Raw genomic sequence first — 27,270 nt, 5'->3', positions numbered from 1 at the left:
AAATAAAAAAACAACGAATAACACACATTATTCCCTGACATCCTTGGGGAAAACATGTCAGTTATTACCGTTACATCATCATCATGAGGAGAGACGCCCCCAACGGCAAACCTTACGACTGAAAGTCTAGCTCTCGTTTTCCGACGCCCTTCTGGCTACGACTATCATCGCTAGCGACAATATTCTTTATCAAGTCAAAGCTTCCCGTTCATTCTACACCAGAAATGTAATGCAGCGGCATTAAATGGAAAACTAGGTCATATATCTTCTTTTTTTTCCGAGTCTCCATAAATATACTACTGGTAAGGGTACCCGAAGCCGAAGTCGGTTTGATGCCCCCGAACACCGTGACAGAACAAAAGAGGGCGTATCCAACGACAAGCTCCACCTTTATGGAAACACCCTACTATATTTTTTCCTTTAACCTTACCCTCGCTGTTATCATCCTGTCTATAGACATATCATTACATTTACTGATAACTGCCAACATTTATCATAATTCTGGCAGTGGCTCCGCGTACCGTCTCCTCTGGTGCTCGTATGCTTTGGAGAGAGATTTTAGGAAATATTTGTAGCTGCGTTAATAATACCCAATTACCACATGTATGTTTATAAATATCATAATCAGATAATTATGAATTATTGTGGTTAAAACGAGCATAATTAACTACGACTGAATCATTTTCAGCCCTAGAGAGGTAGACGTATTTTAATAACTGCCATTCCTTTCGCCACGCCACCTCCTACGAAATACAAGTTATTGCAAAAAATGAAACTGGGAAAGTACGTGGAAGGAGAAAAGCTTAAAAGAAGTTTCAGGAAAAAAAATGAGACTCAAAGTCGTACACGAGTCATCTGAAGAGCACAACGCGTCTTTGTTTTGTTCCAGTAATGATCCTGGGTTATGTATCTAACCTCGACCATGAAAGTCTTCAACAAAGAGTTAAAAAGAGTTTTAGGTGTGTAACCACACTAATGCCCTATCTTTCGGGTCATTACAATGATTACCTGCAATACTAATCACCATTTTTTTTTCACCCAATTCTGTGCTGATGCGTAAAAAATCTGCCAAACGTTCTTGGAAATGAACAAGCGATGTTCTTCGCATCGAGTTAATGTTTCGAGAACAGATGTTACTCTGGGAAATGCGTATGCTGTGAACTTGTCATTCGCTGCCCACTATCGCCTCTTCACTGACTAACCTGTGAAGGCAAACACCCCTAGATGAAGAACCACTGCAGCCAGATCCTTTCAAATAAAAATCAAAATAACCATCCCCCTCCCCCCCACATCACACACACACACACACACACACACACACACACACACACACACACAGTAGCTACTAGAGGGGAGGAGGGAGGAGGGAGGAGGAGGTGCGTGCAGTCCTACTGCTTTAACCGGTTCATCTGCAAAACTAGTTCCGGGTTGCGGACCAGAACTTTTCAAGTCCCAAGTTCTCTTAAGTCGTTAAGACAATTGATCACCGCTCGCGGGAGGGGGGGGGGGGGAGAGAGAGAGAGAGAGAGAGAGAGAGAGAGAGAGAGAGAGAGAACCTGTGTGCCCCGCCCGAGTATGTCTTAATAGATGAACCTGGACATCAGCCGTTGCCTGCCGCAATAACATGACCTACGCGTCACTCAGTTTGATGCTGCTGACTTAATGAGTTAACTTGTCTTCTGCCTGTGGACACGTGTTACCGGACGCCCCCATTCCGCGAGGCTGTAGCGTCCTAGAACGTCTCAATCTGAAAGAGTCTAGCATTTCCCTCCTCCGGACTGAACTGTAGTGTCGAAGAGGCATGGAGAAGCATCATTATAAGGAGTTACGGCTCAGGCTGCGCAATGAATCAAAATTCTGGACACTAAATATTTCTTTGGGGGGATATTTGGCTTCATCTGTCATGTATCCAAATAATCTAGAAATCCACTATTGTGTTATGGGATACCGTGTTCACTGTCGGATACAGTAACGCGTGTAGGATGCATATGAAACGGAAAAGAATAAATAAACAGGAAAATATACTAATAAAGACTTTCCTGGATCAATATTCAGCATTCACTACCTGATAGAGAGAGAGAGAGAGAGAGAGAGAGAGAGAGAGAGAGAGAGAGAGAGAGAGAGAGAGAGAGAGAGAGAGCATCAACAACGAGCTTTTGCCATGAGGTGGAGTTACCGCGTAGCGCTCACCGCACTGAGGGTGCGAGGGAGTGGTTATCTTGCTTGACACTTGCCACTGGTGTGTGTGTGTGTGTGTGTGTGTGTGTGTGTGTGACAGGAGGCCAGCCACGTACAGTAGTGCGGGCTGGGGTCTAAGCGGCAGTTGAGGTGATAATTCCGACACAGTTATTCAGCGAGGAACCTTGGGGCAGTCTTTTTTTTTCATACTGATTGGGTCATAAACAGTAATGGCCCCGCACAGGTTCGCTGCGACACACACACACACACACACACACATACACACACACACACACACCTTCAAGCAGAAGTCATGGAAAGACACCATAAAAAAAAAGCTGAAACAAAACGAAAAGGACGCATGTCAAAAGGACACCTTCTCGAAATGGTGTATGGGGGTAGCCACATGGCGTGCTGCAGGGGGCCTGTTCTGGGCCCACCGCTTTTCCAAGACTATGTAAATAACTTGCCAGTAGGATCGGACTCCTACTGGAACATGTTTGCGGATGATGCCAAGGTCATGAGGAGAGTAACGAGTGAGGGGGAGTGCATCAAATTACAAGGGGACAGTGACACAGTCCAAAGTTGATATGAAACTTGGCTAAGGAACTCGAGCAAATGCGACGTAATGAGGATGGGAGACAGCGACAAAAGACCTCGACAACGAATATCATCTAGCGAGGAATAAGCTGCTGGAACGCGTGTGCGTGAAAAAAGGGAACTTGGGAGTAAACGCTGTACGTAACCTGCCACCATGAGTCCCACATTAGTAGAAATGCAAATGAGAAAATAAAATAAATCTGTCTGCCGGCAAATACCAGAATCGCATTCAAACAAATGAATAACGTAATATTCGGCAATGCATTCAGCTCGTACGTTAGGCCAAACTAAAATGCTCATCTATAAGTCTGGCCACCGCATTTTTGAGAAGTATAAAGCAGCAGAAGAGAGGACCAAGTGGAGGGCAGGGCAAATGGTACCAGAAGAGAGAAAGCAGAGTTGCAATGATGCGACAGAGGCCTTACTTAACTTTGTCCACCATGGAGAAGTTCTCCAGGTACGTGACCCATTTATGCCCTCATTTGTTGTGGTAGAGGAAGCACTCGGAGGGACGAGCTATCTACATCTTGTAGAAGTAAAGACTGTGTTCAAGACGAGTTCAGAACAATTCCCTTGTAGTAGCACTAGAGACAGTACTCAACATGAGGCCAACACACTCACCCTTGTAGTAGAGACAGTACTCGACATGAGGCCAACACACTCACCCTTGTAGTAGTAGACAGTACTCAACATGAAGCCAACACACTTACCCTTGTAGTAGTAGACACAGTACTCAACATGACGCCAACACACTCACCCTTGTAGTAGTAGAGACAGTACTCGGAGAGGACGAACCAGCGCTTCTTCCACAGATGGAGTCCGTCTGCTCCCTGCTTGTACAGCCACCCTTGGAGGGTGACTGTGGAAGGGTCAGGTCGTCTGACCCCCGGGGTCTTCACCCACGACCCACCTGACCGTCGACGACCACCCTGGGGGAAGAACGAGAAGATAAGGTACCTTATAAAACACCACACTGAAGGTCTATGGCTGTATAGCAAGGCAGGAAAACAGACCCTCTCTCTTCTCCTCCAGTCTTCATATATAAAAAAAGAAAGTCACGTAAGTTGCGTTGGAGATTCGATAAGTGTAATCTAAGAACTGTCGTGCTCAAGGGTCGTACCGTCACACTCAAGGGTCATACAGTCGTACTCAAGGGTTATACAGTCGCGCTCAACGGTCATACAGTCGTGCTCAAGGGTCGTACCGTCACACTCAAGGGTCATACAGTCGTGCTCAAGGGTCGTACCGTCATACTCAAGGGGTCGCCTCGTCGTGGGTGATGGGGTTAAGGACACACGGGGACAACAACGGGCCTAACAGAGTCGCCATTAGTATTCTGTCCAGGGAGGCGGTCACATGACATCGGCCGCACACAACGGTAAACCTCCCCACATATGGTAAACTGTTCACTATACAGGAGCTTCACTTCGCATCCTCACCGCCAGGTTTGGTACAATTACCTTCTCGTAACACATGGGTTGTGCCCGGTATGAGGTAGTACCTCCTCCACCCCAGCTTGGCCGTGGGGGCTCAATATGGATCCTTATTTTACCCCCATGATCGACTCGACTGTTGTCTTCACCGGTTTTCGTGAGAGGGCAGTCTCCCTCCCTCATCAAGTCCACGTCAAACTGATCCCGAAATTCATTTTCCTTGGCTCTTGACGCCATTCAAGCGTTTCTCGACATTTTGCCTGACCTTTTCATTCCCTGTTCTCTAAACAGTGGCAATCCAGTTCCACGTCTGGTTCATTTCCATAATAGATAAGAGCATATCAACAGCTATCTACACGTCAGAACCATGACTGATAATCCTCTTACACCTGGAATGTGAGCCGTTCCTCACTACTCCACATCTCGCCACCACTTTAACGAAACCTTCCTACTTCTTTTTTCTTCTTCTTACTTAAGAAGGCTTTGTGTTCGCACGTTTCTCTCATCAGAACGATTGGGGCGTTTGCGCGTGGCGCGTCACTCGACCGCATCATCTCTAATAATACCGCTCTACCTCAATCTTTATCAACACGGGTCTGGCTGAAGCGATCGCTCATAGCACTTTCATCCCCCGGCGTTCAAACCCACTCTTGAGGTTCATCATCTTACGTGTGACATTTTGCCCGTGGCACATACTGAACACTCTTGTCTGCCTCTAAGACATTCTCTCTCTCTCTCTCTCTCTCTCTCTCTCTCTCTCTCTCTCTCTCTCTCTCTCTCTCTCTCTCTCTCTCTCTCTCTCTCCTTCCTTATCTAGCCAGCCGGTGTCTGTCCATCCGACCCTTGCTGACCTGGGCCGCGACCAGCCGCTGACCCTTGCACCCGTGGCCTGTGGCACTTTCTCCTCACACACACACACACACACACACACACACCTGACCGTCGTGGGAGTCTTGTGAGGCAAGACGGCCCATCTAGCTAAGAATCTGGGTTCATCTAGCGCTGAGGAGCCAGACGTGCTCAGAGCGACAGACCTCCGTCCACAAGTGACTGGATGAAACAAGAGCAGGTGGACGGGAGAGAGACACGGACGGCAGGGGGAGAGACACACACACAGCTGCTGGAGAGAAACCTCAGGGTACGCAGCGGGAGGAGCAGCAAGCTGGGCGAGCCACACCAACAAAAGGTTTCATTATGACTTACGAGTGGGGGCAAGACCTTCAGATAATATATATTTTTTTCTTTTCCAAATCCTCGAGTAAATAAACACACAGAAGACAGGGCCAGTACTTACACATCTTATGTTCAGACGTGAGAGGTCGGCACAGGGGGAAGGAAGGTATGACACGTGACACACCCGTATGACACCACCTGCGTGCCGAGCATGGGTGTCACATGACACATCACCACCCCAACCACCCACCACCATCCGGAACTTTTACTCTCACCCTCCCGCACAGACAGTGCACACCTGGGGTAACCTCTGTGTAATACGTCCACACCGTCTGTGTCATTATTGCTATGTGATCTCGATTCGTATGTCTCATCTTTAAATATACGCAGGATCTTAACCTGTGTGTGTGTGAGTGTGTGTAACCCTCCGCTTCGTCTCTGTCACGTACACATGTGTCACCAGTGTGACCAGGCTGATGAGAGGTCAATTCGTGAAGGAACGTGACACTAAGGTGAGGGAGGAGGGGTCGGTCACGGGGGTTACCAAGCGCTCCTATTATTGTCTCTCCTGCAACGAGGCTACCTCCGTTTTCTACCATTTCCTTGAAACGGGAAGTACCGTTTTCTCTCGTGAGGAAATTCAGATTTAAAATTGACGAAGAACCAGATTAATTACGTTTCCCGACGCATTTCAAGGCGTCTACTTTACCCGAACGACGAACTTATGGAATAAACAAGCCGTCTTATATGAATATTCAGCCGCATAGACAAGAACATTTGTGTTTACTTAGGGAATATGAAGCATGATAGGAACATATTGAACTGTACCTATATGCAAATCTTATGCATTTTTCGACATAAATAAAAAAACAAAAAAACGTTAAACAAACATTGCTCACACGCTATAAACAAACTAGGAGACGTTTTATGCGACTTAATGCTCACATAAAGCCAACAATGGCGTCCATGGTAACAAGCAAATGTGGTCACATGATTACCATGGTAACCGAAGAGGAGCGAGTCGTATTCGGGTTCTCGACTGGACCAAGGGGCTAATTAAAGAAACCTCCGGCAACTCTCCCTCTCATTTGTGGTCGGGTTTGTGTGTGTGTGTGTGTGTGTGTGTGTGTGTGTGTGTGTTCACGCAGCCTGCATGCAAATGAACCAATGAACCCAAAAACCTAATCTCACTCCAACTAACTGCTCCTTGTTTCTCCCCAACGACCGGATACATTACAAAAAATAGATATATACATATCCAGCAAAACTTGATCTAACCAAACAGGATCTGACCTTAAAAACCTGACCTAACCTAACCTGACCTGACCTCAACCCACTTTCTCTCGAGACCGAACACAACGAGCCACCTCATTCGACTTCGAAGCAATCATTCAGTCAGGCTTCGGAACATCACAAGCAGGCGTAGGACTATTTCCACACGTTATTTACCCAACGCTAATGAAAACGAGCCACGTTCAACGACAGAGTCTCGAGGAGGATAGGAAAATGAGTGCAGTCGACAGCATAATTTAAGTCCTGATGACCTTAATTCTAAAAAAAAAGGAGGGGTCTCTTAATGACCTTGATTCCCAGTGTGAGAGGATTGTAATGATAATGAGTCTCACACCGCGTGGCATTATCTTGACCCACACAGAAGCAATCTACAGCAAAACTACAATTTTCATTCCCAGATACATTCCTTTCTCTTCACGATGGAAGTCACGTCTACCGGGGAGAGAGATGTATACTTTGCTGTATTCTAATCGTTGTATAAATACACTTCATGACTGTCGAGTCTTAAATCTATGGACTGTAGAAGCGAGCGAGCGAAAGTGAGTGAGGAAACTCATGGCAGGCAGCAACAGGATGATGGATCACGTACCTACCATTAAAAGGGAGAGAGAGAGAGAGAGAGAGAGAGAGAGAGAGAGAGAGAGAGAGAGAGAGAGAGAGTTGGTAAAGATATCTGGAGTCGTTGAATCTTTGATCTTGACGAATCACGGATTAAAAACTATGAGTTGGGGAAGGGAGGGAGGAGAGTGTGTGTGGGGGCGGAGGGGTCATGTCACCGAGAATTGCCGGTACAGATAACTAGAGCAGACTGGGTCACCAACCTTGTGGGTCACCGACCTTGTGCACGACTGTTCGACGCAGTTCAACACCCTGCAAGTGTCTGTGTCTCTAATTCCATCCGGCTACACGGTGCACGAATATACCTGATCCCCAGTTAACGGCAGAACCCACTCGCTACACCTGTCCCTAACCAGGCGAACGATGTTGAATCTTTTTCCAAACGTACTTGCCACATTTCTCCATGCCACAGGAGGAACTATTGAACGTGAAGCATCATGAATAATTGATATACGAGCTTGTGGTGGATGATTCATCACCCTGCGCGAAAGATTAATCGCCCCATGAAGATGAACTTGCCCAGCTTGGATCTGAAGGCCACGCGCTTCTGAGGGAGTGCTTTAAAACCATATGGTTCTCGTCGTGGGTGGATCATAATGATCACCAGAAGAACGTGTTTCTCGTCACTCTGCAACAGAGAAATACACACTTCAGACCACTCTCAGACGGTGGCGCATGGAGGCACTATCACGTCGATCTTACTGTACGTAAACATCAAGAATATGAACGATCTATTTTCTCTCTCAACAGCAAAGTCTTGGACTGGGGTTCCCCCCACTGCTTCCTCGATTATTCCAGCTGTTTCTGCCTGCGACTGGCCACAGCCCTCGTATATACTATGCTGTGGTTTGTCCATGGGAAGGATAGATAACAGGAGACATGATGGCTTATGATGAGGTTATCTGCAGGAGGACAGTACATGGGAAGGACAGATAACAGGAGACATGATGGCTTATGACGAGGTTATCTGCAGGAGGACAGTACATGGGAAGGACAGATAACATGAGACCCGATGGTCTATGACGAGGTTATCTGCAGGAGGACAGTACATGGGAAGGACAGATAACATGAGACCCGATGGTCTATGACGAGGTTATCTGTTGGGAGGACAATTATAGTGCCTTAAATTCGTAACTCATATCGATGGAGATGAAGGCAGTAAAGCACACAAGTTCCCTCTCCTCACATATCACAAACTTAACCGAACAATAACACGCTCATCCTTGACAAAATAAAATGCCAGACCTTCACATTTACGTGACGCCTAAAACATATGGAAAAGAAACTCAGTAGCCCATTTCAAGTCACACTTTCCAAAACGAATCAAAACCTCAGAAGGTATGTAAATACAACCTTCCCTCCGTACATCCTCCCTCCCCCCCCCCTGCAAAAAAAAAAGAAATAAAAAAACTACAACAAGAACATTACCACATTAATTTTCTTTCTTTTGGTTCCTCCATAAATGTGAGGCAATACGTACGTATTCTGGGCCACGCCGACAGATAACGTGACTATGGGGATGTTGAGACAGATTTAACATTATCATTTGTGGGTTGTGATGCCTGACACATACTGGTTATGACTGGAAAAGAGAGAGAGAGAGAGAGAGAGAGAGAGAAGAGACTCCATTGCGCGCGTGCAACATGATGTTTATGATTATGGATAAAAAGCTACGTTTTACGTGGGGGGTTAAGTAATATCAACTGTCAGCTTCCTCTACCATGAAAGTGGGTTTTGTGTGTGTGTGTGTGTGTGTGTGTGTGTGTGTGTGTGTGTGTGTGTGTGTGTTCGTAGTTTGGATCATGACGTAGCCTGGATCATGACGTAGCCTGAATCGTACCATTTCTCGCACCAAGTCGCAACTTAAATCGCACCGTAGCCCTGGTTCACGTCTCGCCACACACACACGACGGCTAGAAAGCTGACGAATGACTGTACTGCGGGGAAAACGATGGTAGAAAAAAAAAAAAAAAAAAACAGACGCGTAATGATCATTCGTACAAAGCACAGCTCCGTGAGGAGGGCGGGGGATTACATCCATGTGAATTTTACAGTTACTGATTCCGTGTGACGTCGACTGCATGTCGCTCACCCCCGGCTACACGAGATGGCAAAAACTTTTCCCTCCTTCTCCTCCCCCAACCGATTTTCGCTGGTGAAAATTGTCTCGCGACCGCTGCCAGTGGCGACACCAGCGTCATGTGAGCACAGACACACACACACACACACACACACACACACACACACACACACACACACACAGCGAGGAAGCCACGATGCTTTTTTCCTCTCTATACACACAATATGTATGACTGGATGGTCATGCCTCCGTCCGCAGTGTATATATCAATCAGTGAATGCTTACAACTCTATCCATAGTATAGATAGATAGGCAGATAGATAGGTAGGTAGATAAGTAGGTAAGTAGTAGGTAGGTAGGTAAGTAGGTAGGTATGTATGTATGTATGTATGTATATATATATATATATATATATATATATATATATATATATATATATATATATATATATATAGGAAGAGGAGCCTGTATTACAATATCACCAGTACCAATTGGCTTTGCACGTAGACATGTCTATCGGCAATATCACCATCAGTATTGGAACCAGAGCACCCCAGCTCACTGTGGGTGTAATCCTCCGTGACCATAAACATCCCTGCACACTGGGCCAACCAGTAGCTACCATTCTCACGCTGCAACGCATCGTTACGAAGATGAGCAACACTATACCAAGTACACTGCAAACACAGGTTTAAAATTAACCTAAAAGATATCCCTTAAATACTTTAAGACACACCGGCAAAGTATTCGTTTTTTTCCCTTAAATACTTTAAGCTAAGACACACCGGCCAAAGTATTCGTTTTCTTCCCTTAAATGCTTCAAGATAAGACACAGCCGCCAAGTACTCGTTTTCTTAATATCTTTTTTTTCAAAAGAAAATGAAAACATGTTACCATTCCATTCATACCCTAACTAATGCAAACCTTTCTCATCCTGTATATACCTTAAGTAGTGTCCAGCTCACCAAGACACAGGTTAAGCTGGCCTAACACCACCCCTCCTCCTCCAGGTACGTGAGAAACTCGCATATTACTGTCTGTCGACCAAGGAAAGACACTCTCTGTACCGGGATTACAGAGGACCCATACAGTGGAAAGGGTTGGCTTCCTGAAATATGTAGCGTCGGAGGTGAATGGAGGTGGAACCTCCTAACGACAAGGAATGGTACACACAAGAGTTCGAGGTCCCCACAGGGAGGAGAGAGAGAGGGGCGCTGGCAGGGTTCCTCCCCCTCTGAGCGTATTTGCTCAGCTCACACGTGGCTCTACTCACCCCTTTCTTGGTCTCATTGCTCGCGAGGGTGCTGGCCGCTGGGGTCGTCGCCTCGAACCTGGGAACGAAACAAGAAGAGTGTCAACACTTCACCATTATGACCCATGCTGGAAGTAAGGTTCTAGGTACACCTAGACCCCACCACTACGTACTATCTACATCCCCACTAGGGTCATCTAGAACCTCACTAGGGAGACCTTGATCTCAACCCAATGGGGTTCTTAAAGTGAGTTCAAGTACACAATATTTTTAATACCAGTCAGTACAGAACATTGAAACTATCACTCCAATGTCGACACTCAATATAATTTCCCATATTCCAAATGCACATTGAAAAAACACACATAAACTACATACAAATGAGGACATATGGATAGGCGAAGAAATCTTTTGTGAACACCTACACTGGATGTTTACCTAAGTGTACGAAGTCGAAACAATTCGTAAACCATACACCATCGTACGTTATATATATATATATATATATATATATATATATATATATATATATACCTCTCGAGCACATCCATATATCTCTGAATCCGACGGTACGACCCATGGGCATAATGACATGACACTGAAAGGGTCAAACGTCACGCGATCATACCTAACAGTCGTCCCGTCGTGCTCAAGGGGTCGCACTGGCGTGCCCATGGGTCGTGCCTCTGTGCTCAATACAGACACACTCACCGCACACATGCAGCAGCCTGCATGACAAAAAAAGGACGACCCAATACACGATGAACACACTGATGCTAGAGAGTTCCCCAGTGTGCCCCTGCTAAACCCACACTGGTATTTTTAACCACTGACGGAAAACCGATGGCCTGACCTGTCATTCTTGAGGTCACGGTCATGCACACGGTCCGTCGCTCATGCAATCCATCCAAAATGTGCAACACATGTAATCAGACCCACAGTGATTGAACGGCGTCGCCCATCTGGTACCACGACTGATTATCCTTATCGGTCGCGGCGACGATCTTACAATGCGCTGATGTGCGTCTATACACCAACTCTCACCCAACCACCAAAGCTGTCGTTACGATCGAGGAGAGAACCTCTGTACTTCGAGGGCCTCTCGTGACACTGCATATATCATAACATCTCTCCTCCCCTAACGTCTGCTCTTAGCCTACAAGGCGGTACGACCTGATCCTGGCCATCATACTCAGGGATCGTACGCAACGTCGTGCTCAAGGGTCGTATCGCCGTGCTCAGGGGTCGTACCGCCGTGCTCGGGGGGTCGTACCGCCGTGCTCGGGGGTCGTAACGTCGTGTTCGGGGTCGCAACGTCGTGGTCAGGGAGTCAAATCCTCTCGGCGGCATCGTAAATCTGGCAGTGTCTCCCATCCGAGGGGGGGTAATGGCTGCCGCAATTGTACCTGGCCGCAGAAAATATCGTCGGGCTCAGTCTCTGCTTCGGGCAAGTCCATTACAATTTCACGGGGGGCGCAATCAATGGATAATTAACGGGCACGAGTCATTGGGGATAACTGTAATTACTGACCTGACATAAAAACATATCAAACAACCCAACCTGAGGACGGTAGTTACAGCAGTAAAATGGAAGGTTCGACCCGAAATTAAACCAGTGATTCAATACAAGAAAAAGAAGTCATTAAACGACATAAGTAAAGAATGATATCAAGAGGAAATGAAGACGAACTTTAAAACTATTTACGATGCCCATCGAAAATGCAAATTTGTTTTCATCTTCCGAATAAAGAAAATAAATACATATATAAATATCTATCTATCGATCTATCTACATATATATATATATATATATTTTTTTTTTTTTTTTTTTTTATACTTTGTCGCTGTCTCCCGCGTTTGCGAGGTAGCGCAAGGAAACAGACGAAAGAAATGGCCCAACCCCCCCCCCCCCATACACATGTACATACACACGTCCACACACGCAAATATACATACCTACACAGCTTTCCATGGTTTACCCCAGACGCTTCACATGCCTTGCTTCAATCCACTGACAGTACGTCAACCCCTGTATACCACATGACTCCAATTCACTCTATTTCTTGCCCTCCTTTCACCCTCCTGCATGTTCAGGCCCCGATCACACAAAATCTTTTTCACTCCATCTTTCCACCTCCAATTTGGTCTCCCTCTTCTCCTCGTTCCCTCCACCTCCGACACATATATCCTCTTGGTCAATCTCTCCTCACTCATTCTCTCCATGTGCCCAAACCATTTCAAAACACCCTCTTCTGCTCTCTCAACCACGCTCTTTTTATTTCCACACATCTCTCTTACCCTTACGTTACTTACTCGATCAAACCACCTCACACCACACATTGTCCTCAAACATCTCATTTCCAGCACATCCATCCTCCTGCGCACATCTCTATCCATAGCCCACGCCTCGCAACCATACAGCATTGTTGGAACCACTATTCCCTCAAACATACCCATTTTTGCTTTCCGAGATAATGTTCTCGACTTCCACACATTTTTCAAGGCTCCCAAAATTTTCGCCCCCTCCCCCACCCTATGATCCACTTCCGCTTCCATGGTTCCATCCGCTGACAGATCCACTCCCAGATATCTAAAACACTTCACTTCCTCCAGTTTTTCTCCATTCAAACTCACCTCCCAATTGACTTGACCCTCACCCCTACTGTACCTAATAACCTTGCTCTTATTCACATTTACTCTCAACTTTCTTCTTCCACACACTTTACCAAACTCAGTCACCAGCTTCTGCAGTTTCTCACATGAATCAGCCACCAGCGCTGTATCATCAGCGAACAACAATTGACTCACTTCCCAAGCTCTCTCATCCCCAACAGACTTCATACTTGCCCCTCTTTCCAGGACTCTTGCATTTACCTCCCTTACAACCCCATCCATAAACAAATTAAACAACCATGGAGACATCACACACCCCTGCCGCAAACCTACATTCACTGAGAACCAATCACTTTCCTCTCTTCCTACACGTACACATGCCTTACATCCTCGATAAAAACTTTTCACTGCTTCTAACAACTTGCCTCCCACACCATATATTCTTAATACCTTCCACAGAGCATCTCTATCAACTCTATCATATGCCTTCTCCAGATCCATAAATGCTACATACAAATCCATTTGCTTTTCTAAGTATTTTTCACATACATTCTTCAAAGCAAACACCTGATCCACACATCCTCTACCACTTCTGAAACCGCACTGCTCTTCCCCAATCTGATGCTCTGTACATGCCTTCACCCTCTCAATCAATACCCTCCCATATAATTTACCAGGAATACTCAACAAACTTATACCTCTGTAATTTGAGCACTCACTCTTATCCCCTTTGCCTTTGTACAATGGCACTATGCACGCATTCCGCCAATCCTCAGGCACCTCACCATGAGTCATACATACATTAAATAACCTTACCAACCAGTCAACAATACAGTCACCCCCTTTCTTAACAAATTCCACTGCAATACCATCCAAACCTGCTGCCTTGCCGGCTTTCATCTTCCGCAAAGCTTTTACTACCTCTTCTCTGTTTACCAAATCATTTTCCCTAACCCTCTCACTTTGCACACCACCTCGACCAAAACACCCTATATCTGCCACTCTGTCATCAGACACATTCAACAAACCTTCAAAATACTCATTCCATCTCCTTCTCACATCACCGCTACTTGTTATCACCTCCCCATTTACGCCCTTCACTGAAGTTCCCATTTGCTCCCTTGTCTTACGCACCCTATTTATATATATATATATATATATATATATATATATAATATATATATATATATATATATATATATATATATATATATATATATATATATATATATATATATATATATATGTAGAGAGAGAGAGAGAGAGAGAGAGAGAGAGAGAGAGAGAGAGAGAGAGAGAGAGAGAGAGAGAGAGAGAGAATCAATTGAAAAAATAGGGTGAGCTAAACAATACAAAACTAAAAACAGCCACACACACACACACACACACACACACACACACGTGTGACTGCTCAGCGTTGGGACCACAACGTGTGTGGGCCACCTCCACTTGGTGTGGCAGACATCAGCCACACGAGCGTGTGCATTCCAGCCCCGCACCTTCACAGGTCAGGCCGAGGGTGTTGTGTCCTGGAACACATACATCTTGTACACGCTCGGGGCCATCTTCCCCTCCCATAAATGACAACATCATATTACCCCAACGACGCAATTAGCTATGACTATGGTCTAAAACAGTGCCGGAGATGACGAGGTGCCACGTCTTCGAAATCTCAGAGGTACCGCGTCCTCGAAAACCACCGTATGAACCTCAGGAAAGACTGGGGTCAGCACCCACTACACCAGGCACGGAGGAACCTTGTGGTTATGTGGATATTCTTACGAAATCGTCGTCCCTCACACGGGAGGAGGTGTGGCCTGCGCCACACGAGAGGTCTGGCCTCCGTCGTATACGGGAGGGGAGGTCTGGTCTGCGTCACAGGCGGAGGTCTGGCTTTGCGTCACACAGAAGGAAATCTGGGTTGGCGTCACATGGAAGGCGTCTCGTCGGGCCACCGTCACATGAGGGAAGGCCTATCCTGCGTCCAGCGAGGGAGGTCTGGCCTGCGTCACGACCCCAATTCGCCACGGACGTCTGGCCAGGCGCAGACCACAGTCTGTAGGGCCTTCTAGTCTTCGTCCCTCGTACCATCACATCTTAAGTAATAACCTTAATGATCTTTGAGGCCCCTTACGAACCTCCAGCCACAAGGCAGAGGAGTCGCCAGCACCGACATGATCATCAGCCGACGACTGATGAGGCGTGTGTGTGTGGAGGACAACTCCAGGGTGACCCTCCAGCTCTTCAGTCTACCACCGTCTCGCCCCCACCTCTTCTGGTGAATGCTCTCCCCTAACCCTCCTCCTCGAGGACTGCTATCACGCCAACAGGAACAGCCAAACAGAGCCATAACCACAAATGGTACCAATACCTTATATACCGTAAATCTCCCTTCCACTACACCCCCAAAACAATCCCTCACATCACCCGAGTCAGTGTGTCACCCCGACCCTTCCACAATGGACACGGGCCAACATATGTGCTGGAACTAAGAGACCGGTAACATACCATCCTTTTCCCCCAGAGGAGTCGGTCAAATCTATATCGTCTTGCAGCATACACCATGCAAAGACTTTACACTCTGCATAAATCTGCGAGAATATTTATGGATCCTGACACCGCCGTGCATTCCGACCTTTCTGTCATATAAATATCAGCTCAACAAAAATAGAAAATGGGTATCCGGGTACGTTCTTTTTTTTTTTTTTCATATATATATTTATTTTGGAAGTGGCGTGTCTGCGGCGGTCGAGGAACAACGGCAGTGTTACGTGGGCATGGAGCCATACAACAGATTCTCAAGGATAAAACTATGAAGAAGTCACAAAAGACAAGTCTTCACACCTTCTAGAATTCCAGAGGGGGACGTGATAGTGGAGCTCTCTTAAGCTGGCCTCAGGGTCCGACACCTTCCAGAGCCACACAGGGAAGGTTCAGCTCCCGACACAGGGTCTGACGTCTTCCAGCGTGCCACAGAGAAGGTGTCATACAGGCATTATCAACCCACCATCTGTGTCTAGATCATTTGTCACTGCGTTCTAAATCCTCCCCTGATGGACCATCAGAACGCGCTCTACCTCCGTCCTAGAAGACATCATGTGAGCGATTCTCTCTCTCTCTCTCTCTCAACGCGCCTTATTCCTACCACATCAGAGAAGTCTGCAGTGCAGGGCATATCCTTCAACAGTTTCATCAGAGGTGGCCGTTTTATCTTTTTATATGGCGATGAACAGTACGTGGGCACAATGTGCTCAAACAGAAGCAATCACTCATGGCTCCTCTGACGCCTGCGTACCACACGCACCAACCACAGTCATGCTTCGTAAGTGCTCCAGAAGAAACCTGTCACGCGCTACCTCCTTCCAATGGCGAATATCACCGGGAGTCGACCAGCCGAGATGCTGAGGTCCTCGTACATTACCAGAGGCTTCCCCTCCGAGGTGAGGGCAACGTGGCCCCAGGACCTTGTGTCTGGCCTTAGCACCTCACTGCACACAAACAAGAGGTCATCCCACACCAACATCACCGTGGCCCTACACACCATGAAGGGAGAGGGACAGATTCAGCCAAAACGGGCAGATATGAAGCCAGGTTGTGGTGGCCAGGTGGAACATGCAGGCCGATGAGTTGGTCTACTGACGGGCCAGGTCTGGGCCTAGCACGGGCGGTAGAGGTAGAAGACACACCCGAAGACAATCAAATACAAGGAACTTTCAGTTCACACATCTACCTCTCAGTACCAGCCCATCACATACACTATCACAACATCGTTTTGTCTATATATAACTAAATAAACAAGGCTCTGCAAAGTGGGATTTTACGTTAATAGACAGACAGGCACACATAATACACACATGCACCTAATCGTCTTATTTCTTCAAAGATTAAACTTAATTTTGCAGCTCAGCGCTACAACCATTCCGAACTGAAACCACAGAACGAAAAAAAAATCTACATCAATACACATCATTTCAAAAGTCTCTACGCTCTTTTCTCAGACCAACTTGAATTCCAGACTGCTTAAATCCGGGACCAAAGGTGGAGACTGCAACAAATCACACACACACACACACACACACACACACCAGAACAACATGTTTCTAGAGCAGCTTGGGGGCTGCCTCCGGCCAGGTCTGCACCGTCTAGTTCAAGGTTGTGGTCACGCTGGAGAGTCAGTACATACACTGGGGGAGACGACATCCACTCCCTCGTAAGGCCTCACGTGCACTAGTGATCGCACACACACACACACAACCAAACATCACATTTCTACATGAAAATATGTATCCTCCTCACACATGGAACAGAATACACAACTTGTAACGAAATCTTATCGTTTTAGACGTAGATAAACTGATAAATACATCGTCAAATTCATTCATAAATAGGTTTAAGCTTCCACAGCGACGTACTTCAGTCACATTTGTGATTTATAACATCGAATATTTATGTAAGGTTATTTGTGCGACAGGAACACTGAGGGAGAGTGGTCCTGCAGGAGAGAGGGTGGGGGGTGTGTCTCAAACTGGATGTTGGGAGGGAGGGGAAGGGAGGGAGCGGATGATGTATGGGTGAGGCAGGGGGTGTTGGGAGGGGAAGGGGGGGAGGGGGGTTGTGGATGCAAGAGAGGGAGGGAGTGGTGTGGAGTCATTGTAAAGACACACGTGAGGTATACGTACATCCGGTCCTCAGACACGGTGACCTTCAAATAAAAAAAAAATGACCTTTGCATTCCTATCCACCTCGTCCAATTAGGTGGAAGCATGTAATATAATCCGGAATATAATCTACATCTATATGTCCACGGTGTACACGAGATGTATATTCACATCATCAACATCAGGTTCAATGTCCTTATCATAAAACTCCAGTATAAACAGGTAAGCGTATTCCGGATTTATCCAGCTCTGGACGAAAGAGTTTCCAATGGACAGTCCCACAGTGTTGCTAATGGCTTTCAGCAGTGCACCAGGATAATCCATGCCCCCCGTGATTATTCCAATGTTTTTAATCTAATCGTGTTTATTGCATCTTTCGCCTTCACAAGTAACATGCGACAAGTTTTCCAAGTGTCGTGCCAATATCGAGCTACCCTTTTTTAGAGGAAAGATTGGGAACCAATCCTTCTTCAGTCTCCCAATCGTAAATCATGGTAGTCTTCACCAGTATGGCAGCATCGCCCTGAGTGTTTTCAATCGTTCCCAGTGGTCCAGATCCCCTACAGCGTCAGCGCAGAGTATGGGGAAGGTCTCCACACACTGACTAACTCTGCCATTTCGGCCCGTCCTGGAGAGGCGACGTCCGCCCACAGCGGTACTCTTATCAGGGAGAGAATGAGAGCACCGGAGAGCGTCCTCAACACACAGGCTTTACCATCCCTTGTTTTGATGGTCCGTGTAGCTCCCGGACTCAACATCCTCCTGGAGGAGGAGGAGGAGGAGGAGGAGTGCGCTCCTCTGTGGTCTTCGCTGAGGGCGTGGAGGGGGTCGTCATGCGATATCGTTACTCCCCAGGTCTTCCACGCCGTTCTTCCGAGATGAGGATACGGTGTTCGTTGGTGTGTTGTGAATTCCTCACTGGGCGAGGCCTGGGGATGTGTGGTATGGTTCGGAATGCTTGTATGAGGGGGGGCAGACGCGGCCAGTATGTAGGTGTGTCAGGGGTCCAGCCCCTGGGGATCTGGTAAGGGCGTGGGGGGGGGGGGGGGATTTGTGGGAGTACCAGGTACCAGGGCCCAGGTCCCGGGGTAGCAGGGGTGGCAGCGGGAGGTATGTGGCCTTGAAAGCACCATACCCACCCCTTTTATGGCCAGTCTCCACCCTCACCTCACTCCACCTCACTGCCATACTCATGTGCCTGTATTCCCTCTCCCTCCTCGTCCTTCTCCTCCTTACCATTTCTCGTCTTTGCTTCCCTCTCGTCCTTCCCTCTCTCTACACAGTCTCCTGTACATTCCACTACCTTCCTCCTCCTCTTAGCTACTTGCCTTGCATTTAATATGACGCCCAACGCTCGCTCGTGGTCATAAGTCAGCCACCAACTATAAAGGGAAACTTTCTCTTTCCATCTAAAACTCACAAACGTCTTTGTAAAGTTTGTAAAGAGACATTTTCTGAGTTAACAAGGGGGACGACCAGTTCTTCCCAGCGAACTGCGACTCGTCCGACATGAACCATGTCATTCATCTCGCCCAGTTCTGATATCTATGCTTCGAATTTCATACTCAGTAAAGCCACCACAAGTTGAAGCTGTTATTGACACCTGGCAATTCCTCAAAGATGGCTCGACCACACACACACAAGTCCGAACAACAACGCAACAGGACGCACTGTACGTCAAAACGTATCACGAAAATCAAGACGTACATCTAAAACAATGCCTGACCTCAAACCTTTCCCACGACGATGCATAGTCGATTATGAAGGGTCGTAGGCCTCAACCTCTCGCATATAATCTGGAAGCAGTTCCCACGATGCAAAGTACGGGCAGCAACAACATAATGAATCAGAAGACGAAGAGGAGACGATAAAACTTATCAACACATTATCAAGACACTAATTCACAGTAACTGAGCCGGTGATTCACACAAAGTTAATACTATAATAATCACAACAGACATCACAAACAGCATCACTTTATTCACCCTTGGTAAAACACTAATTAAGAATCCCTGATTAACACCACCGCAACAAGACCAACTCATTAAGGAATACTGACTCGTTAAGATATTCAAACACAAACCTACAATCATTAAGACGAGCTCGGGACAACATCAATGTACCTCTCTGATCTCCTGAGAAAGATAATTAGTAAATGGAAAGCTTTGAAGAAGCGTAAACGTGAGGTGTGTAGAATTCCGTGCCCAGACCCTGCGTGGGGGGAGAGAGAGAGAGAGAGAGAGAGAGAGAGAGAGAGAGAGAGAGAGAGAGAGAGAGAGAGAGAGAGAGAGAGGCGCTTGAGGAAACTAATGGTAGTCCCAGGGAAGCTGGGCAGTTTTGTGGCGAGGGGGTGGTCCATTACCAGCAGGGACCTGGGAGGATACTGGGACAAGGTAATGATGATGGGGGGGATGGGACGTGTTGTGGTGACGGTGGGGGAGGGGGAAATGGGCAGGGGGGTTGTGGTAACGGAGGGGCGGGGGAGGGGGTGATGGGGTGGGTTGTGGTAATCGAAGGTGAGAGTCAAATGGGACGGATTGTGGTAATGGGAGGGAAGGGGAGTGAATTACGTGAATGTGGTGATGGGAGAGGAGGAGGGGTGATGAGGGAAGGGTGAAGGTGGGAGGGAAGCTGACGAACAGGGAAGAGGGAGAGGAAGGGATGAAGTGGGGGGGAGATGGAGAGCTCAATGAAGCGGGGAAGAGGTAGACAATTGGATGTAGCGGGAGAGATGAAGCGGGAGACCTATACTGGATGTAGCGGGAGAGATGAAGCGGGGGAGCTACAGAGAAGTGGGTGAAGTGAGAAATACGGGGAAATAGACGAAGCGGTCAGGATGAGGAGGCGGATGAAGCGGGGAAGATGGGGAAGGAGATGGATGAAGCGAGGAAGAGGAAGCTGAAAAGACGGAGAAAAAAGAAAATTCTAAACGGTCAAACTGGAGAGAGAGAGAGAGAGAGAGAGAGAGAGAGAGAGAGAGAGAGAGAGAGAGAGAGAGAGAGAGGAAAGGGCGGGAAAAAATTCAGCCTCAACTTCAAAAAACGCAAATGAACTACAACCGTTTTTTTTACTGATCGCCTTTTTTTTCCCCCCTCCAGGAATTAAACAGGCGTAATGCCTCTGGTCCACGCCTGCCCAGAGCCTCTTACAACTTCAGGAACTGCTGCCAAACTGAAGGTCTTATTATGATCCTTCATCACCTTACGTCTGCTGTCGTATACACTAAGCGCTAGCGACTGGTTCATGACTGGAAGCGAGGGTCTTCGTCAAACGGGTCTTCTCTCCGGCAAGTGTTGCCCCCCTCCACGCACAGGGTCCTACGTGATCGATGCCCGGGGTCGTGTATGTGAGGTGATAAGTGGGCGCTAAACACCGCTGGATGAGCGCTCCCCGCTGTAATAACCCCGCTACATGCTAATAAACGCCGATAAACCTCCGCTAAGCAGCGAGGTAGTCGCAGGCCACAGCACTTGGCCACCGACAGGTTCGGATACTAGATTGTGGCCTCTGGGTACCAGCGGCCTACTGGATCAAGGGAGTGGAGAATATCGAGGAGGCCCCAGCGAACACCTCCTTCCCCCGGGGGTTGCAGGACCTTCAGTAACAACTTCACCGTTGACCAAGGAGGACGACCTTCCCTTTCCCCCCATCCCCCCACCCAATACGGCTGCCTGGGTTTCGATCACTTCAGCTGCAGATCACCACAGCGCAAATCGTGACCAGCAGCAGCGGCTGCAATGTAACCCACCAACAGTGACGTATGTGGAACAGGATGACAAGACATTACCAGGACGACTCACGGTAAACTTAGCCTTAAAAACAGTTAATGACATCGAAAACGGGTGCCATATGCAGGAACAACTAATGGTTTCATACCACCACTACTACTACTACTACTACTACTACTAATAATAATAATAATAATAATAATAATAATAATAATAATAATAATCAATAAGAGCAGCTTATTGACCTGCATGCAGCGAAATGCTGGAAATATCTTGAGAAAAGACACAATCATGACACAATGGGATGAAGGTGTTCAATGGACAGCACGGTCTAATAACTGTGGTGGTGGTGGTGGTAATTACTGATAATGATAGTAAGTGAAGATAGGTAACGACCATCCACCACCCCACCCTTAAGCACGATGGTACGACCAGTGAGTATGACGACGACGACCCGGTGGCCATTTGACGGTGACTGGCCACAGTTCCCCCACAAGATCGCCCCGTCGCGCTTCGAAAAGTTTATCGCCTACGTGCGTGCGTGCGTGCGGTCGTGCTATGCAAGGGGCGTGGGTGGGTCGTACCACCGCCCGTCGTCTTCGTCGTCGTCCTGCTGCTGCTCCAGCAGCTCCAGGGGTGAACGTTAACGGTCCAAATAGTTGGCAGTCGTCCAGGCCGGTGAGGCGCAGCGGCAACACCTGCATCTCTCTCTCGGACCACAAGGGTGACCCACAAGCTGCGCTGGCTACACCCGAGGACCACCAACACCTGACCGGCTTCGTTAAGGAGGCTCCTCCGGTCTGGCTGACGGCTCGACGACCCACGAACACTATCGCTCAGGCCTGATCGGGGTTGGCTGAGGGGAGGACCTCCCTCCTGACCAAATGGTCTCGCCCACGCTTGACCGGGAAGCCGTGTTCACACATGTTAAGGCGGTTTCGGGGAATATATATATATATATATATATATATATATATATATATATATATATATATATATATATATATATATATATATATATATATTCCTACAGAGTAATTATTATGAAAGCTCTGGCCTTTATAGTTCTGACTTCATGGTTTCGATGAGATACTATAAATATTTCCAGGTGTTTTTTTCATCTCATGTCGCTTCTAAATATAAACTCATTAGTACCTCCCCCAAACCCCCCAAAAAAAGAAAAAAACTACACCAAACCAGTCGAGGGAGAGGTGTGGGAGGGGGTTTTTAACGTGTTACCTGTGAGAGTACTGGATGACCAGTGATGCACTCGCTAGGCTCCAGACCACGGCGAGAGAGGCATGACAGCCCACATCAAAAAAAAAAAACTCTCCCACGAGAAGCTTTTGTGTAACTACGTTAAGAATGTGGCCCCACACGACTGGGTGTCGAGGATCTTACAGTAGTCTCTTTCCTGACTGCGATCAATAACATTAATAACAACCTTTCATAACATTAACTACTTCGGAAAAATACTTCTATTCTGTGGTCTTCCCAACAGCCGCCTCCCCAGTGATCCATCATACTTCCCCTGTATGTATCACAACAGGTCATCTACACTCCTGTCATTCTGCCATCACAAGTGTTTAAGATCACAACTCAGCCTATAATAGCCCACAGCACGCCGGCCAGGTCATAAAAATCACAACAGAGCACAACATTCTCTTCGCGCATCCGGCATCACAAACCTCCGCGTAATGTTAGAAGCCTAATGATACAATCACAACTGTCTCATAAAATAAAAGACACTGACATGTACCAATAAAGAAAATGAGAAATCAACCGCGTCTCATCTTCATCAACGTCTGCAACGTCAATATCAAACGTTGTTAGATCCACTGACAGTCGCAATTTCTCTTGGTAATCGTCTCATCTCTTGAACTCGAAGTTATAAACACCCACATATGCACGCCCGTACCCACGATCACATGTTATCCTACCAATACACATTTTCTTCGCATACCGTTGGTCGATGTTGTCTATGCTCAGGCCAAACCACATCTATATATATGGTTAGCGAAGAGACATTCTAGGGTGAACAGTGAGGAAATGTATGGAGACCTTGAATAAGCATTTCTTAAGTGTGACAGACTAGCCAAGCTGCCTTGGGGGTTGGGTGGTGTTATCTCCTGGGCCGGCCGCAGCCTCCAACAGTTTGGTCGACCAAACGCCTCAACTCGGCGGAGGCAGAAGACCTCCGAAATCAACTCCTGACGAAGGACACGTCGATGAATGATGATGATGACAGAGTCCACAATGCCATCCTGGCATACTTGTCACCTTAACACTGCCAGCGTTACAACTGTACAACGAACATCAGCTGAGCATTATAACTTCTGCTCACGTCCACAACTTCACAAAGATAACTCACTGAGACTAACACATCAGCATCTGAAGACTAAACAACTGTTTACGGTAAATAAATGAATACCGTAAGGTTAACGCAAACATTAAACCTCCTTCGTATATGAGCCAGCTTTAGAAAATAACACGAGTGTAGTTAACCTAAATTAAAATACCAATACCAACTTCAGATGGACTCTAACCCATTATTACTGTGTACATATGTAAAAGATCCGTAACTTTCACCAACCTTAACCTTCTAAAATCAGGAGGTTTAAATCCACTGCGAAAATAATGCCATTCAAAAGTAAACGCCACATCTGTTAACTACTAACGTTGCATTTATTACTAACAATGCCATGTAAATTACCTAACACACCGCATTTATCTTCTACCAGCATTGTTAATTCGGTGATAATAATCAACCTGTAAACAAGATAAAGCAAAACAATATTATCTCCCAGCGATTCCCAGAGCTGCGACCAGCACAATCAACGCACATAAAACCATAATTATCTAATTATATTTATTCTAGTTGATTTTTTTTCGGTGTTGCTTTAGCATCCAACTAGTGTTAAGCTCTTATATGTATATATTTTTCATGAGACATATTTACGTTTTGTGGTTATAACAGAAGCTCGTAATGTAGATATTACGCGCATAATACCATTTCTTTATAAGCTCTGATGATGGTGTACGTAATTACCGACACGCGAGCCAATAAAAGCAAAGGTGTTCATCCAAGCTCTGGTAATTCTTTTCCCATTAGGACTGCGTTTTACAAGCGACAGACCAATATATATATATATATATATATATATATATATAAAGACAGAAAGCAATACTTAAATAATCTAAAAGGAATTAATGTCACTCTCTAATTACAATTTGTTTCCATTAAGCAAATTACTTTTACAATACTACCAGATACCATTAGACCTTATGGAGGTTCCTCACACAATGCTCGTGCATGGATAAACCAACACCACGAAGGATTCCAACCAAATATATACATAATTATTTCTTAAATCATCATAAAGAAATACATTTTTCATTTCCAGAGCCATGAGAACTTGGGCTGGACTGTTATGCCTTCCTTTACCTTGCAATACACATGGGAAAGAAAATGCATTTTCGCTACCACACTTTTGGGAACCGGCCAACCACAGCAATGGCTCGCGTACACACACACACACACACACACACACACACACAAACGAGTCTTCCCCCTTCCTCGGTCATTTATATAAGTCCCCCGGAGCGTTTTCTTTGGGGGCGGAGAGAGAGAGAGAGAGAGAGAGAGAGAGAGAGAGAGAGAGAGAGAGAGAGAGAGAGAGAGAGAGAGAGAGAGAGAGAGACTGCTAATTTTTTTCCTATCATCATGACGTCATGGAAGAAAAATATATCGAAACAACATTTAGAAAAAAGGGAAAAAAATATCCTATTGGAAGGAAATTCGGTTTCACAAGGCAGTCGACTGACTCCTTTTTCTCCGCCAATAGCCATCAACCCGTTAACGACGTGACGTAAAGAAAGAAAGAAAGAAAAAAACTGTGCCTTTGTAAAAGTTTTATCATTTTGAAAACTTTCACTCGAGTTATTAACTCTTACTACGGGAAAATAAAAATCTGAAATAGTTTTTACGCAGGGAACTGTGTGTGTGTGTGTGTGTGTGTGTGTGTGTGTGTGTGTGTGTGTGTGTGTGTGAGAGAGAGAGAGAGAGAGAGAGAGAGAGAGAGAGAGAGAGAGAGAGAGAGAGAGAGAGAGAGAGAACTCTACCCCCTCCCCCCACCAGCCTGCTGGGTGACCTGGAGACAACCCCCCTCTCCCCCCCCGTTACACACACATACACACACACAATACGACACACAGTTTATGTACTTTCGAAGTTTATGAAAATTTCAAGCTCAGCTGTTTAAAATTGTACCGAGCCAAGTCATTTGGAGTTCATATATATATATATATATATATATATATATATATATATATATATATATATATATATATATATATATATATATTTCAAACCCACACGAAACTTTAACTAAGGAAGCCTATTATGTACGACCAATCACCAAGCAAAGTGGAGACCATAGCGACCCTGAACACCTCTCGATACTTGAAAATTTCAGGGTTCGATCCCCTGAAAAGAACTTCGTTATCCCAGAGCCCTGAATCACATTAAGGGCTCCGGAAAATGCCGTCGATATTTCAGAGGTCATGAACGAGTCACTGAACACATTACTATGTTCAGCGTCCTTTATCATGTGCTCACATCTGGCCAACGCAGAGTCATCCCCTACAGTCAATAAAATATAATTCCAATGAGGTAAAAGGTAACTCGATTTTAAAAGGTAATACTTCAACGTAATTCGCTTTAAGATACGAATCCGTGCAGCCTCTAAGAGTGATGGATTCACCTACACAAACTCCTCCTCCTTTCCCTTCCGTCCTTCATTCCTCCCTCCTACCTACTCTAACCCCACGAATCCTTATCATTCGTCACTTTACCAAAGTTCCCCTGATCTTATCTCCTCTCCACCACTCATCACCTCCTCTCACAGACCTCTCTCTCTCTCTCTCTCTCTCTCTCTCTCTCTCTCTCTCTCTCTCTCTCTCTCTCTCTCTCTCCTCCCCCTCGTGCCCCTCCGCCACTCTCTCCACCTACCACGTCCCCGACACAAGGTCCCTCCTACGACCCCTGCGTCATCCATCAATTCCCTCCGGCCACCTAAGCTCACTGGCCTCGCCGATTCCCGGGACCATACGCGTCACTGTCGCATTCCTGCTTTTTAATCGGTACTTCACGAGGCACCGGCACTTCCCTGAATCACCAGCACTTCCCCACTTCGCGTTTTCTTTTCCGTATCGCATTTTTATCTTTCGCGCCACCGCCACAAGGAGGGGGAGGAGGCATCGCCTCAACAGGTCATTATAACCCATTGTCCTTCTCACGATCTGGGGGTCCGTACCTGGCCACCACCTCCCACACACACACACACACACACACACACACACACACACACACACCTCTGCTCCCATTCCCTACCCTCACCTGAGCCCTTTGTTCCCCCCTGGTCAACCGGCATGACACTATCTTCTCCCACCTTTTACTTCGCAGGCTTCACTTACGGACGGAAGTCCTCGCTATAGGCCAAGCCTCTAACGACCGAGGATGCGACCTGGCCTACCTACGAGGCAACAACATGCTCCACCGCAGAACTACCCTACGCACCTACCGGGCACCAGCACAACAACTCCGTCTCCACCGATGATTCATCTTTTTGATGATAAATTAGTC

General features: G+C 46.6%; 1 protein-coding gene across 14 annotated transcripts in view; it reads right to left on the bottom strand.

The window, feature by feature from the left end:
* The window catches only part of LOC139760351 (uncharacterized), a 492,128-nt gene that overhangs the window by 233,823 nt on the left and 231,035 nt on the right, over positions 1-27,270 (bottom strand). For all 14 annotated transcript variants that reach the window (XR_011715318.1, XM_071683401.1, XM_071683413.1 and 11 more), the window contains 2 exons: positions 10,649-10,706; positions 3,536-3,707 (listed from right to left, as the gene is read on the bottom strand). Coding sequence is in view for 12 of the 14 variants with exons in the window: in XM_071683401.1 (XP_071539502.1) it covers positions 3,536-3,707; positions 10,649-10,706 (230 nt within the window). In the remaining 2 variants the exon portion in view is untranslated. The remainder of the gene's footprint in view (positions 1-3,535; positions 3,708-10,648; positions 10,707-27,270) is intronic.

Source organism: Panulirus ornatus, chromosome 36 (assembly GCF_036320965.1).
Source record: "Panulirus ornatus isolate Po-2019 chromosome 36, ASM3632096v1, whole genome shotgun sequence".
Taxonomy (NCBI): domain Eukaryota; kingdom Metazoa; phylum Arthropoda; class Malacostraca; order Decapoda; family Palinuridae; genus Panulirus; species Panulirus ornatus.
The sequence above is the reverse complement of the archived record's forward strand: the minus strand, read 5'-3'. Positions and strand labels throughout refer to the sequence as shown.